At 42.3% G+C, this 16,891-nt stretch overlaps 1 protein-coding gene across 6 annotated transcripts in view; it reads right to left on the minus strand.

Annotated features, from left to right (window-relative positions):
- The window catches only part of ANO7 (anoctamin 7), a 413,838-nt gene that overhangs the window by 216,609 nt on the left and 180,338 nt on the right, over positions 1-16,891 (minus strand). For all 6 annotated transcript variants that reach the window (XM_030215797.1, XM_030215795.1, XM_030215793.1 and 3 more), the window contains one exon: positions 1,914-2,004. In XM_030215797.1, coding sequence (XP_030071657.1) covers positions 1,914-2,004 — 91 coding nt within the window. The remainder of the gene's footprint in view (positions 1-1,913; positions 2,005-16,891) is intronic.

Consider the following 16,891-nt stretch of genomic DNA (forward strand, 5'->3'; position numbering starts at 1 on the left):
ATGCTGAGAATAAAACAACGAAAACAAAAACTAAGTGTAATTTACACTGGTGCAAGTCATTTTTTAATATCAGGATTTGTAGTTTGTTTAAAATTTCATAAAACAATAAAAATAAAACTGAAAAAACAACTGGTTGTTTTCCACAATAATACAAAACATTTTTTAAATGAAGCACATTTACATTTTTAAAGGTATGAATTCTAATTATTTAAATTTTTAAGGCAATGAAAAACTCTTTCAATCTGCAATAAAGCAATTTCTAAATGTAATAAAAGACCATATGGGAAAGAGTGTATAGCTGATGTGCTATGGAGTTTGGATTGTATGTCTCTATATACATTCCAAATAGGAATGAACTCTAAAGTGACTGTGTATAAACTGTACAAATATAGCAAATAGGGGCTGTAGAGAAAGTATTGTGTGTGTGTGTGTGGTTTTATTAAAGGAAAACGCTGTAATCTATTTCTGAATTTAAACCTGTAGGCTGTAAACTATTAAGATGAAGGATGAACTTCTGTTCTTCTCTACTCAGTATGTAAGTAGTAAGGAGGGACAGCTCCATTGAGAAGGCCATGGAGTCCTATATTGTTAATTTAAAAGTGGGAGAGGGGTGTGTGATGTGCAGAAATGCCTCTTTGGCTTGCCACCCTTCATAACTAGCTTGCCCCCTTGTTGCCACCCCAAATATTTATCTAGAGACGCCACTGAAATGCATAAGCCATACTTTTATATAATTTGTGTGTAATTGTGTGCCCCACCCAATCTTTGCCCAAACTCTATCCATGTGAATGTCCACATGCAAGGTATATGCCTTTGAATGTCTCTGAATGTTGACACATACTTACAAAATAGCATGTAACTGGTATATGGTCATTTAAGCATATATGTGTTTACATACGTGCATAAATGACTAGAATTCTGTTATGTATGTTCTTGCCACCTAAATCTAGGCAGCTCCTTACTGAGTGTGAGCTTTTTTGGCAGGGACATATTGCACCTGAATACTTATCACCACTGCACATTATTCCATACCATCCAGATAAAAGCTAGCTTTTTAAAAAGGAGTAAGATTTCCTAGGAAAGTATGGATGCCCTTTAATTGCATCTTCACCATAATATTATATGGCAGGGCCAATGTAAAACTATATCCATCTTTCCACTGCATCTCAGTGGGATGTTAATATATATATATCTCTTGTCTTACCACACATTTCCAAATTGCCCCTAATATAGCATATGAAAGCTAGTCATCCTAGCTTGTCATCAGGCCTGGATTTAGGCACAGCGCAGTCTAGGAACTACCTCTGGTCTCTAATTTTCATTGCAATGCCACCATTTGGGCCTCTCAAAATGTTATTCTCTTCTTTCAATTAACTTCAACGCAGGGCTTGAGAGCCAGCATGTATACTCACAGGACCCTTGCACATCTTTCCATGGTAAAAATAAGTCTATGGAGGAGGAAGACAAGGGGCCACCACAAGTCCTGTGAGAACATTTGTCAGCTCAAAGGTCCCATGATGAAGTTGCACTGGAGAGACTCCAGAAGAAAGGAGGACATAGTGGAGAAGAGATGGGTAGGGGCTCTTGGTAGAGAGTGGCACCTCTTTGCCTTAGTGAACCCAAATTTGAAATCCAATCTTGCATGTTGCTGCAGTATCTCCTTCCAACCGCTGTAGTATCTCAGCAAAACATCAATCCAAATGAGGATTACTCAATTTATTTGAGTTTAAATAGCTACAGATATAGATGTAGATATTTACTCATACAAACAAGACATATTGAGATATGTTAAAATAGAAATATGAAGCAATAAGGAGAGACAGATTTGGAAATAGGAAAAGAGATTTAGAGGTACCTAGAGATGGAGAAAAAGTGCAGCACAGGGAAGGATTGAGAATGGATGTGGTACCTACGCTGGTGTATCAAACAGCATCAAGAAAATCCCCATTATGAAGACCAAGGTTCCTACTACAGAAGCTGGCAACAGCCACCCTGTGTAAAAGCCTAAAGGAGACAAATACAAAAAAAATGGAAACATTCAGAGATAGACAAGAGAAACAACATTAGCAATAACCACAGAACCAGCTGCAGGAGTGCCAACCCACAAGAACTGCCTTCCAACCACTGGCAATATATCCTTACTGTATATTTTTTGTTACATTTGTACCCCGCGCTTTCCCACTCATGGCAGGCTCAATGCTGCTTACATGGGGCAATGGAGGGTTAAGTGACTTGCCCAGAGTCACAAGGAGCTGCCTGTGCCTGAAGTGGGAATCAAACTCAGTTCCTCAGTTCCCCAGGACCAAAGTCCACCACCTTAACCACTAGGCCACTCCTCCACTCTGTATAAGAATACAGAGGCTTCTGTGTGCAACATTTGCTCTACATTTTCACTTGAGCTCCACAAATATAGTGAAAAGAGGTATGCAAGACCAGGGGCGTAGCCAGACACCCAGTTTTGGGTGGGCCTGGGCCCAAGATGGGTGGGCAGAACTCTGCCTTGTCCCACAAGTGATATGGTCTCGCCCTCTCTCACCTGCATGCCATAGGGTCTCTCAAACATCCCCCTCCCCCGCATACCTTTGAAATAGCAGATTTTCACTGGCAGCGAGCAGCAGCTAATACACACTGTTCATATTGGCCCCACAGCCTTCCCTCTGATACAACTTCCTGTTTCTTCATAGGCGGGAATACCTCAGAGAGAAGGCTGTGGGGGCCGGTGCGAGCGGTATGTATCAGTTGCCACTCACTGCAGGCAAAGACCTGCTATTTACAAGGTATACAGGAGGGACAGTTGTTGGGAGTTTTCGGCTGCTGGGGCTTGGGGATCCCTGCCAGTCACATCATAGGTGTGTTGCTACTGGGTGGGCCTGAGCCCAAAGTGGGTGGGCCTGGGCCCATCCGGGCCCACCCTTAGCTACACCACTGTGCAAGACGTTAAGCAGTATTTACATAGACGTTAGACAGAGACAGGCTGAAAGTATAAAAGATACAAGTCTATAAATGGTTGCCTCCTTTTAGGTGCCCCGATGCTATGTGGTGAGAATGTACTCTGTATCAGTCAGCACCTAGGCACTGTTATAGAATACAAGCGTAATTTGATATCAGAGCACCTAAGACCTGGTTTAATTACAGGCACCTAAATGCGGCGAGGGCACACATAAAGCAAAATAACTCACCTGTAGCAGGTGTTCTCCAAGGACATCAGGCTAAGTATTCTCACATCTGGGTGACATCATCCAACAGAGCCTGGCATGGATATTGACTAGTGATGATTGTAGAAATTTCTAGCAGCGTCTCACTACGCATGCGCTGGTGACTTCCTCTCCAACAGGGCCGTGCCTAGGGTCTCCGGCGCCCCCCTGCAGTTGGCCCCGCCGGCGCGCCCCCCCCCCAAAACGATCGCTACACTACCCGCCCTCTTCTCCCCAGATTCTTTTCCTTTTTGTTTAAATTTACCTCTCCGGCACGTGGCAGCGTAGCGTTAGTGAGGAGGCGGCGCTCCCCCGCCCCGACATGTCAGTCTTTTCCCTTCGCTCAGTTCCGCCTTCTTCTGACGTCAGAAATGACGTCAGAAGAGGGTGGGACACTGAGCGAAGGGAAGAAGACACGTCGGGGCGGGGGAGCGCCGCCTCCTCACTAACGCTACGCTGCCACGCGCCGGAGAGGTAAATTTAAACAAAAAAAAAAAGGACCTGGGGAGAAGAGGGCGAGGTAAGCATGGTGTGGCGGGGTGCCCCCCCAGAGGATGGCGCCCTCCTGCCATGCTTACCTCGCTTACCGTGTCGGCACGGCCCTGCTCTCCAACACATAAGCACAGTTCCCTCAGTCATTTAAAATAGATAAAGAATACAACCCGAAGAGGAGGTGGGAGAGTATGTAAGAATACTTGGCCTGCTGTCCTCAGAGAACACCTGCTGCAGGTAAGTAACCGCTTTCTCCAAAGGCACGTGGTTTTGGGGAAAATGTTGGCAGAATGATTGACTGCTTAAGATGGAACTTCATAGAAACATGACAGCAGATAAAGGCCATATGACCCATCCAGTCTGCCCATCCTCTATTACCCCTAATTCTTCCTGTTCCTAAGCGATTACACATGCTTATCCCATGCCTTTTTAAATTCTGGAACAGTCCTCGACTCCACCACCTCCACCGGGAGGCCATTCCACGCCTCCACCACCCTTTCTATGAAATAATACTTCCTTAGCTTACTCCTAAGCCTATTCCTTCTTAACTTTGTCATATGCCCCCTCATTCCAGAGCTCTCCTTCATTTGAAAAAGTCTCTCTTCCTGTACATAAATGCCCTTGAGATATTTAAACATTTCTATCATGTCTCCTCTCTCCCTCCTCTCTTCCAGCATATACATGTTGAGGTTCATAAGCCTGTCCCTATAATTTTTGCATTCAAGACTGCTTACTAATTTCGTAGCTGCCCTCTGGACCGACTCCATCTTGTTTATATCTTTCCGTAGGTGCGATCTCCAGAACTGCACGCAGTACTCCAAATGAGGCCTCCCCAGAGACTTATACAACAGCACTATCACATCCATTTTCCTGCTGGTCATGCCTTTCTTTATGCACCCAAGTATCCTTCTGGCTTTGGCCATCGCTTTTTCTACCTGTTTGAAAGCTTTAAGATCGTCAGACACAATCACCCCCAAGTCCAGCTCTTCCTTCGCACACTGAAGCACTACACCCCCTATACTGTACCGTTCAACACTACCTTAGGAAGGAACTTAAGATGTGTACGAAGAACTATTCCATTGTGGTGAAACTTAGTGTAAGATGAATCAGCTACGAGGTCTGAAGCTCACTGACTCTGCGAGCTGGAGTAACTGCCACCAAAAACACAACTTTCCAGGTCAAATACTTCAGATGATAGGAATCAAGTGACTCGAAAGGTGCTTTTATCAGCTAGGTGAGGAGAACGTTGATATCCCATGACACAGTTGGAGGTTTTACAGGAGACTTTATTAACATCAAACCTCTTGTTAAGCAAACAACTAGAGGCTGGGCAGAGATGGGCTTACCTCCTACACAGAGATGATAATTACTAATTGCATTGAGAAGAACCCTTACAGAATTGGTTTTTAAACCAGATTCAGAGAGATGCAGGAGGTATTCAAGCAGTTTTTGTTTAGGACAAATGAGGAGATCTAAGGTCCTGCCCTCACATCAGACAGCAAATCTCCTCCACTTAAATGAGTAACACCTCTTAGTGGAGTCTTTCCTGGAAGCCAGCAAGATGCAAGAGGCACCCTCAAGCAATTGTAAGGATTCCAATTATATGCTCTCAACATACAAGCTGTGAAGGCCAGGGATTGGAGGTTAGGATATAGAAGGGATCCCTTGTTCTGCTTGATGAGGGTCAGAAAACATTCCAATCTCCAAAGATCTTTGGAGTAAAACTCCAAGAAGAGAGAACCAGATCTGCCTTGGCCAATAAGGGACCATTAGGATCATAGTTTCCTGGTCTCGCTTGAGTTTCAGTAAAGTCTTCTCTATGAGAGGTATTGGAGGATAAGCATACAGAAGACCTTCCCCCAATGGAGAAGAAAGGCATCTGATGCTGGTCTGCTGTGTGATCTGAGCCTGGGAAAGAACTGGGAGACCTTGTTGAGGTGAAAAGCAAAACGATCCAGTGAGGGAGTGCCCCACTCTTTGGAAGATCTTGTGGGCTATGCCCATGTTGAGAGACTACTTTTGCAGTTGCAAAACCCTGCTCATTCTGTTGGCCAGGCAGTAGTCCTTTCCTGCTAGGTACGTGGCTTGGAGGACCACTGCCTCCTGACATAAGGGGTAGGATCCTGTATTCCCCTGCTTGTTCAGATAGAACACTGCAACCTGGCTGTCCATTTGAATGAGAATAATTTGGTTCTGTAGCCAATCTATGAAAGCCTTTACAGCGTTCCAAATGGCCCTGAACTTGAAGTTGATATGGTAAGTTGTTTCCTGAGCAGATCAAGTACCCTGGGTGTGAAGCTGTAGGGGTATTTTCCTGCCATCTCACCTTTGCTGGTATGAGGCCTGTCCAAGCCTAAACCAACTAAAATGGATTGTATTGAATATATCAGAAACCAGCTTTCTACAAAGGAAAATTACTTTTTGGTACATATCAGTGGCGTAGGAAGGGGGGGGGGCGAGAGGGGCGGTCCGCCCCGGGTGCACGCACTCGGGGGGTGCCGACCCCGCTGGTTCCCTGCTCTCTCTGCCCCGGAACAGGTTACTTCCTGTTCCGGGGCAGAGAGAGCAGGGAACCAGCGGGGCCGATGCAGCTCCGAGTGACGTGCACTCGGGGCGGATCGGCTCTCCTGCAGGTAACAATGCGCTTCGGGGGGGGGGTTGCGCCGTGCTGCACCCGGGGGGGGGTGCGCAGCGGCGACCCGCCCCGGGTGCCATTAGCCCTCGCTACGGCACTGGTACATATGTCTATGTGCACTGGCCATCCATCTTGTCTCCTGGGAGCATGTGGAGGAGTAAACTTCTCAGGAGCAGTGTCTTCAATAACAACTGTGAACAATGGAGTGGCCTGTGACTGATAAGTTATTCTAGCTAGACGTACACAAGTCCTCCTTGTCATGACCGTGGGTTATCTGCTACATAAGTACATAAGTAATGCCATACTGGGGAAAGACCAAGGGTCCATCGAGCCCAGCATCCCGTCCATGACAGCGGCCAATCCAGGCCAAGGGCACCTGGCAAGCTTCCCAAACGTACAAACATTCTGTACATGTTATTCCTAGAATTATGGATTTTTCCCAAGTCCATTTAGTAGCGGTTTATGGACTTGTCCTTTAGGAAACTGTCTAACCCCTTTTTAAACTCTGCCAAGTATCTCTGCTAGACAGAGATACACGGTTGGTGATTGGTCCATGGGTCACCTGACCAAGAGCATGGCCAAGGATAAAAGAGAGAGATCAGAAGATCAGAAGAGGAAGAAAAGAAGATTTGCCTGGCATACATCTCTCTCAGAGGAGCTAGAGAGATTGACTTTTGGCCTGAACACCAGTGAAGTGTGATTCCTTGTGCTGAGAGCTGACAAGGTCAAGGTCAAGTTCAGCCACAGCTCTGTGGTTTTCCCCAAAGACTGTGTAATCAGTGTACAGAGCAAAGACCTTGGATTTTATTCCTGGACTGGGATAGATTCACATGTACTCTGTTGGAGTCTGAAAGAAGGAATCCAATTCATCATCATATCTATGGACCCAGGGTGAGAGAAGCAGAAATATTTCTTCCTATAGTTCAGGGGTTAGCTAGTCTGTGGTGATTGCCTGTCCCTGATTGGTTATAACAAGACTTGTGGTTTTCAGCCTTATATTGCTGCTAAGAGCATAATCTTCTTAGGATATATTAGTGGTGTAATCATATATTTTTATATATCTATTATTGGTAATCAGGATTTTTGTAGTACAAGTCTATTTTTGTAATTTGCTTTGCATTTTGCCATACTGTTATTTTTATATCTAAAATAATATATGCCAACTTGGCATTGTTCCTTTCATTGGTGCAGCCTGTCAGCAGAGCCTAAGGGCCAATTAGGTACTTTCATATTCATGAGCAAACAAGTCTAGAATAATTGCTATTTTGTGATTATCTGATATAAAAGTAACTGCAAAGCCCATCTACATGAGCTCTCCACCCCAAGTTGGATGCATCCATTGTTAACAGCTTCTGAGGAGGTAGAATTTGGAATAGCAGTCTCACAGTCAAATTCAACTGAACTGTCCACTAGAGAAGGATATGAGTCAACTCTGGAGGAATCTGGATTACATCCACTAGATTCCTCACTGCCTGAGACCACTAGGAAGCTAGGGTCCACTGGGCCTCTCTCAAATGGAGACGAGCCATGGGAGTGACATGCACTGTTGAGGCCATGTGACCCATTAATCTCAGCAGTTGCTGAGCTGTGACATGCTTGCTTCTTTGGATATGTGAGGCAATATCAAAGTCTCTGCTCTCACTTGTAGAAGAAAAGCCCAAGCCTGCAATGTATCGAGCAGGGCTCCTATGTACTCTAATTTCTGAACTGGGAGAAGGTGTGACTTCGGGTAGTTTACCATGAACCGTAGTAATTCCAACACAGTTAGGTGCATCAAATCTGTTGTCCTGTGATGTGCTCTTGACCAGCTAATTGTCCAGATAGGGAAACACATATACTTCCAGTCTGTGCAAACATGTTACACATACTGATAGACACTTGATGAATACCCTGGGAGCCGACACAAAGTCAAATGGCAGAACACGATACTGGTAGTGGTGTTTCCCTATTCAAATCTGAGATACTTCCTGTGACTGGGAAGTATCAAAATGTGGGTATAGGCATCCTTTAAGTCCAGAGAGCATAACCAATCTTTTTCCTGAATCACGGGAAGTAAGGTGCCCAGGGAAATCATCCTGAACATTTCTTTGACAAGGAATTTGTTCAGGGCCCTTAGGTTTAGGATGGGATGAAATCGCCCTGTCTTTTTGGGCACAAGGAAGTACCTAGAATAGAATCCCTTCTTCCCCTAAAGGCATAGATTCGACCATATTGGCCTGTAGAAGGTTGGAGATTTCCTCTACAAATACCTGCTTTATTTATTTTATTTATTTATTGCATTTGTATCCCACATTTTCCCACCTATTTGCAGGCTCAATGTGGCTTACAGAGTTTGTTATGACATAGTCCTTCCATGATATCAGATACACTTAGTATTGTAAAGAGATTAAATAAGAGAAGAGAAAAGGAAGGTGTTAGGCAGGATAGTATGGAAGGTGGACTTTAATAATTAGAAGGATTAGTGAGGTAGTTTTGTGAGGTTATGGGTTCTCTTTGTAGGCCTTGTTGAAGAGATGTGTCTTCAAAGATTTGCAGAAGTTGGTTATTTCGTCAATAGCTTTCAGGGCTGTAGGTAATGCATTCCACAGCTGCGTGCTCATGTAAGAGAAGGTGGTGGTCTGTATCAGCTTGTATTTTAGTCCTTTACAGCTGGGGAAGTGCAGGTTGAGAAATTTGCAGGATGATCTTATGGCGTTCCTGGGGGGCAAGTCCACGAGGTTTAGCATGTAGATCGGGGCGTCTGCATGAATGATTTTGTGTATAATCGTGCAGATCTTGAACGCAATGCGTTCCTTGAGTGGGAGCCAATGAAGTTTCTCTCTTAGCTTGTGCTGAGAGCTGATGAATGGTGCTCTTAGTGGGCAATTTGGTGGTCTTTGATGCCAATGCAGGGTGTAACTGAGACAATTTGAAGAACCTACCAGTCAGGGGTTACAAAGGAACATCTTTGCTAGAAAAAATTCAGTCTCTCCCCTACTGGTAGGCCATCTGGGATGGTTACTTGAATTGTAGCTTTGCTCTCCTGGAGCTAGTCAAAAGCTTGTCCCTTGCTTTGACTGTGGAGCCGGCTGGCACATCTGAGGACAGGACTGGTGAGGTCAAGAGCACCGGGCCTGGGGCTGATAGAGCAAAAAGGCAGCAGAAACCTACACTTTTGAGAGTAGTAGGGTCACCGCCTAGGCCCACTCATAAACCTCCTAGAAGAAGAGGCTACAGTTGAAGGTTGCCGAGACAGGGACTGGATGATATCTGTATGTTTCTTTATGAGGTCAGCGTCCTCCTACACTTTGACCCCATAAAGACTGTCTCCTTTGCAAGGTATGTCCGCCAACCTCTCCTGAACCACTGGTTCTAGGTCACAGGAATACAGCCATGAGAGCCTGCACATCTCTGCCCCCATGGCAGAGAGTCTGGTTGCAATATCAAAAGAATAGTAAGTGCCCATAGACAGATACTTTCTATACTCCAGCTGCTTACTGGCCGACTGGTGAAGCTCTATAGCCTGCTTCTGAGGGAGAGAATCCACAATAAGTGTATTGTGTAGCAAAGTTTTCTAGTGAAGGCTCATGTAGAGCTGGTAGGACTGGATGCGGGCAATAAGCATCGAGGCCTGATTAACCTTCCTCCCAAGCAAGTCTAGTGTCTAAGCCTCTCTATCTGGGGGAGCCAAGACATGAATCCTGGAGCTCCTAGCTTGTTTGAGGGTGGCTTCAACATCCGGGAGCCTTCTATATATGATACTGTGTATCCACCTTCTTAGGTGTGACCTGCACTAAAAGGGGAGCTCCCCAATTCTTCATCAGTGCATCTTTAAGGATAGGGTGCAATGGTACTCTGACTCCTTCCTTAGGAAGCGAATCTAGAAAACATCTCTGCCCTGGGCTCCTCCTCCATCTCCAACTTAGATGGGATGGATAAAGCCATCTCCTTGACAAAACCAGTGAAAGAGAGACCCACAGGTGGAGATTTACATTTCTCTTGAGGCAGTTAGAGATCAGAAAGGACCCCTCTTCTGAGAAGTAATGAGGGTCTTCTTCTGAGTCCCATGAGTGGTCCCAGTCAGACTCCTCACCCTACTCAGACTAGACTGAGTGAGTCTGTGCCTGCCCCAGCTCAGTGGGATCACATCCATGCTTCAAAGGGCGCCGAGGTACAGTCCTACCCTCCTGCTCCTTCAAGGCGTTAGCACTGAGGATCTCTCCACAGGCATGGTAGGAGCCTCAAGAAGAATCTGGGGCTTATCCACAGTTGATGAAAGCACCCTCAATGCCTGAGTGGAGTGCAACTGTAGTATCTGCACCAGCTCCTCCCTGAGCAGCAACTGGAGCATGTTCTTCCCTTCCACAGATGTATTGTGCCTCTTCCTCAAGTTGCCTGGCGTTTGAAATGTGAAATAGAAGGTACTGTCTGTTTCTTGTGAGAAACAGGAAGTGTCTTGTTTCATGTTTCAAATCTGTAGAGCAGACTGAGGAAGCGGGCAGCACAGCAGTCGAAGGGAAGAACATGCTCCCACCTCAGTGAAGGGGTGACCTGCTGAGGCAGGTTTATGGTGCCCTTAATCTTGGGCACCCAAGCTAGTGCCTCACCCCTTAAGCTGGCCTTGATTGGCTGACGGCAATATTAACAGACTACAGTACATGATCATTTTTGTTTGCATATATATTCTGTTAATGATTCACCCCTATGTTCAATATATAAACTTGACTATAAAGCAAGAATAATTATGGACAACAGAGTCTCCACCTAGCATTTACCAGTCTCCCATACAGGCTAGTTTTTATAACCACTGTTCCATCTAAGCTGAGCGGGAGTCTTCCAGTTGCATTGCTGCCAGTGGAGGGTGGTGCTTCAATATTGTGTTTTTAATCACTAGGGACAGGCACATTCTCTGGAGTCCTGCAGAGCTTGCCTGCCCCTCATTACTGAAAATGTAATAGTGAAATAGCACCTCCCAATGTCTGTAACCCAATTTTTTAAAAAGTGAAAATATGGAACAAAGAAAAGGAAGGTCCTTATAGCATCAACCTATTTCTTTCTGAATGTGCCTTGACACTAATTCGAGATTGAATTAACAATACCAGAGCCAATATTCAAAAAGCTAACAAATGGATAATATATCCAGAAAAAGCTAAATGTGTATTCAGCAGGAATTATGAAAATAAATACCACTGAATATATGTGTATAAATATGTGCCTTGATTATGGCTAGACAGCTCTGGATGGGCTGGGACAGCATAGAGGGGTTAGGGGAGAGAGGGGGTGCTAGTAGACACAAATATTTCTTTGCAGTAACTGTGTGTCAAGTTTTTTTTTTAATTACATGCTGTGATCCCACATGCAGTGTCCGGTCAGGGTTTCTGTGTGAGGTAATATACTGAAACCATTTCTGCATTGCTAACTCTCAGAAAGGCATTGTTAAACTTGCGGTAACTGTGCAGGAAGTTTTCTTCATCAATTCCTAAGTTAAGTATATTAAAACTTAATATACCGCTTAAGCTGACTAGCAGAACTAGGTGGTTTACAAATTAAAATACAAATAAAAGAAAGAAAAAACTACAATTGTTGATAGGAAAATGAGACGAGTAACCAACAAATCAGGGTATAACAATAAGGGTACACAGAGGGAAGGACAAGGCTAGATAATTCTTAAAGAGAAAATAGGAAGGGAAGGGTGATGATTCAAGCGCAGGCAAATTCTACATTAACTGTCAAGATGTAAAGCATCCTTAAAAAGCCAAGTTTTTAAGGCTATTTTAAACTGTTTGAATGAAAGTTCAGAATGCAATAGTAAGGGTAAAGAATTCCAATAGCAGGGGACCGTGAAGAAAAAGGCATGGTGTGAACTTCAGCTGTGCAGTTTTGAGACTAGGGAGAACAAGTTGGTGATCGTTTAATGAACGTAAACGTCTAGCTGGAGAATAAGGGATAGTTAAAGATGCCAAATAATCAGGAGATCCAAATCTAAGTGCTTTGAACGTAAGAGTAAGAAGTTTGTATTTGATACATTGTTCCATGGGAAGCCAATGAAATGTCTGAAATAAAGGGGATAAGGGGAAACACTATCAAACTTACGCGCATGACAGATGAGTTTAATGGCCATATTTTGAATTGTTTGAAGTTTTTTGAGATTTGACTGAGCAACTAATATACATGATATTACAATAATTGAGACTTAGTGATAAGAAGGGACAAAATAAGGATATGAAAAGTGAGATGATCAAAATAACGACGAACAGTGAGTAGTTGGCGAAGAATCAGGAAACCAGTTTTACATAAATTTGAAATCTGAGGGATGAATGTCAAGTAGGAATCAAGAGTAGTGCTGAGGTCATGGAAAGAGCTAACCGATTGAATCACAGTACAATGGAGATTTAAAGGAATGGTAGGAATGGAAGTGCCACCTATAAACCAACAAGCCACAGCTTTCTATTTAAAGACCAGTTTATATTTAGAGAGCCAATATGAAACAATATGAAAGCAGTTTTGAAGGGAACTGAAAAAAGTGGAATAAGGACTAGTAGGAAATAAGAGGAGAACGTCATCAACGTAAAAATGAAATGAGACACCTACCGATTGGATAAGAGAAGCTAGAGGGCTTAAGAATAAATTAAAGAGTATTGAAGAAAGAATCAACCCTTGCAGGACACCACAAGTGGTGAAGCATTAGATGACTCAAATGAAGCCTGGTAGAAATGACCAGAGAGAAAAGATGAAAACCAGGACAGTACAGAACCAGCAATGCTCAGAGAAGATGGATGTGATAATAACTAAATCAAACGCTGCAGATAGGTCGAGTGAAATAGCAAGAACAAATGTGTTTATCTGGGTGACAGTAAATTTCATTCAGAACAGCAGAAAGAACTGTTTCTGTACTATAATTAGGTCTGAATCCTGACTGATTAGGATGAAGAGCCAAGGTTTTTCCTAAATATGAAGACAGTTGAGTAAAAACAATCTTTTCCAGTACCTTGGAAATAAAGCAGAGATTAGAAACAGGACAATAATGTTCAAGGACAGAGGGGTCTAAGGATGGTTTCTTAAGAAGTAGGTATTTGCAGTAAAACACTTAGGTGGCACATGTATGTATATCAACAATTCATATAAATTAGGAAACTCACATTACTCTAAACATTTATATGTATAATGTGCCTGTAAATGGGATCACCTAAGTTTTAGAATTACCTTTATAATGTTTATTATTTTCTATCCCAGTTTATCTCACGACAAAAGCTGAAGGAAACATTGAAGGGCTTTGGTACTGCCATTTTAAAGTCCCACAGAGAAACAACCCAGATAGCTGGCATATTCATCAGAGGCAGCACATTCTGTGATGTACAAATACTTTTTTTTTCACAGACATTATAAAGTGAAAAATGAAATTCCTTGCAGATAGGAAATACATATCTGTATTGAAAAGAAAGAGAAAGAGAAAAAGAAAGAAAAAGAAAAAGAGGACCTAGTTTTATTACCATTGCTAGAAACAGACAAAAGATTTCAATGACAGATTTGAAGTATATGCCAGACCTAAAGGGACGTTTGCTGTTAGTGAAACACCTGGCAAGTAAGGGTTTCATTGTGTACTTTAACAAGAATGCATGAACCATTAGGAATTGACACAAGAGACTACAGATGACAGCCTATGTAATCATTGGCATATATGAGAAAGCTATTCAGATATAGTAGCACTTTTTGAATAAATAAATGATAGCAGAGTTAACAATACCATCATGCACTGAAATACCAACATGCTTATAACTGTCTTAAATGGAAATAACACATTTAAAAAAAAAAAAAAAGAGGTAAATAAATTGCAATGCATAGGTACAATAGAGCCGTAGAGCTCCTTTTATAAAGCCACAGTGGCAAATGTGACGAAGCACATAGGAATTGAATGGGCTTTGTCACATTCACCACGTTGGGAATCACTACTTTGGCCTTGTAAAAGGAGCCCATAGTGAAAGCACAGCATACACTCTCCTAGAACAAAAAAGGCTACACAAATTTACTGTCAAAATTATAGATAAATATGACAACATATAATACACACATATACAAAACCTTAGTGACCTGATCTTTTGTCATGTTTCAGCTTACATCTGCATCAGAAGTATAAATAAAATCAAACAAATACAGCAAAAACATTTAAAAAATAATTTAAAAAAAACAAATCACTTTAAATAGAAAATGTGGTGATATAAAAAGCCATTTAAATACATAAAAGGCTACTTGGTTTCATCTGAAGCAATGGAGAAACAAGTTGGGAAAGCATGCATAGTCTCACAGATTCTATATAGTGCAACTTGAGTTGTGTATGCAAATCTGGGTATATTCTGGATTTGCGTGCACAACTTAATTAGCTTAACAAGTCAATCAGCGCTAATAATTAAACTTAACAAGCAATTATTTATATTAACAGGTAAAGAATTTCTGGAATAAACATGTTTGTTTTTTCTGTAACTGATGGCCCTGTGTGTATATGGCTTTCCTGCAGGACTCTGAAGCAGATCTTTTTTTATGAAGAGTGTGAAAAAGGGATATTCTGTGTCTGCTGTGATTTTGTAAATCAGTCTAATGATGTAGTAAAGTGAAACAACCTCCCTTTACTATATTTTCACACTCCTCCTTCCCTATACCCCATCCCAGCAGTCAGCAACCCTCATTCACAAGCAGCTTCAGAGGAGCATGTGCACTTTGTGCAGACACTAGAGATGCTTAGTGTGTGAACTGGAGTTCCTTTTTATTTTTCACAGCCCTTAAAATTTTTTAATTTTTTAAATTTTATTCTTTTATTGCAATCTGCCTAGTTAATAGGCAGTCTAGAATGAGTAAATAAATAAATATACAAGGTGGCCAAGGACTTTTAAAAATAAAATATCCTCTTTTTACATCCACATGCTAGTGTTGGGGTGCAAAACTATGGATATTGAAGACTTTGATGTACTGAAGACTTTGATCCACCCCTACTCATGCATCATAGCTGGACGCTCTAACAGCGGTAAAAGTTTCTTCATTAAAAAACTGTTAGAACACACCGATCGTACATTCACTATGAAGTCCAATCAAACTGTGTGGTCTTACATCTGCTAGCATCCTATGTATGAAGAATTGTCAACCAATACCGATTTATACATTTTATGGGTTTGCTGCTGGCAATGTTTAACAATGATTAGTTGTTTCTGGTCCATAAAGTAAATCTGGTCATCGTAGATGATTTTATGGAGTCCACTTTTTATGGAGTCTGCTTGTAAAACAGATGAACTTGAAAAGCTTTTACCAAATACACGCACCACAGAAATATAAGCATTATCTATATTTCTAGAACATTTTTGCCAAAGCAGAACAAGCTACACTATCACCTTAAATACCAAATATATGGTTCTTTAAAAGAATCTCAGAGATAAACAGCAAATAGCAGTTCTTGCTAGACAAATAAATTCAAGTGAGATGCACTTCTTCCTGGAGGCCTTCAAGAGCACTACCAGAAAACCATGCAATTTAGTTTATAAATACTTTGCCAACCCATTTTTCTTTGTAATTTTGAGAATTAATGGCAGTATTCCCTGTATTTGGCTGGGGTCCCTCTGCTTACCTTGTTGGGGGCTTGAGTTTCTAAGTTTAGTCAAATTTCCTGTGTTATAGTTCCTTTCATTTATTTCTATTTTTCTGTACAAAGATGTTGACTGTGTTGTATATCTTTGTAAAATGACAAAAATATAATTTTTTAAAATACAACCCAAATGCATTGATGCCCAAGACTTATAAACTGAGGACAGACACCTTTCCCCCAGCTTTGACAGCCATATACCATGAGAAAACAGAGTGTGCCTATAAAAAGAAGTGACAAATTGCAACTTTTTCCACACACGCAAATAGCGCTCTCTCAGGCAACAACACATATAATTGCCTGAAGAGGAAACTGGAGCTTTAAAAACTTTTAGTTCAGGCCTCACATTGGCAGAGAAAGGCCATCCTCATCATTGCTTCAGACAGCTTAACAGCAGCAATAGCAGAGACTGTCCTAAACACTCTGAAAGGTATACCGTTATCACAGCATCATATCAGTGTCCTTAAAAGACAAAAGCATGCAATAAAGAGTCTCGGGAACAAATGGGTACCTCTTATAACAAAGAAAAAGCTAGTGATACAGTCTGGGGGTTTTATCAGACCCCTGCTAAGTTTTGCCTTGCCGCAGATTACTAATCTTATTGGCAATGCAGTACGCTGAAAAGATGTACTTGTTCCCTAGCTGGCAACTCAATCATTTAAGGGCTCCAAGAAAATATTAGAATGGATGCTGTTCAAAGGCTTGATAAAGAAGTGTGTGATGGTATTCAAAATACAGGACTAACTGACCAGAAAAAGGCCAAACATTATTCACCAGGGTTACAGTGCTACCTATTGCTTGCCAGACAGGGGGAAAGAAAAGAGAAAAAATTAATCTGTATCTATCCGAATGAGGTCCTAAACAAACAGAGGCCCCGCTAGATAATATTGAACCACCTGACCCTGTTCTTCAGGAAGTGTTAAAAGGAATCAGCATGCATTATAGGAAATTGCAGAAGTTTTGCTT

The sequence above is a fragment of the Microcaecilia unicolor genome, chromosome 10 (assembly GCF_901765095.1).
Source record: "Microcaecilia unicolor chromosome 10, aMicUni1.1, whole genome shotgun sequence".
Classification (NCBI taxonomy): Eukaryota; Metazoa; Chordata; class Amphibia; order Gymnophiona; family Siphonopidae; genus Microcaecilia; species Microcaecilia unicolor.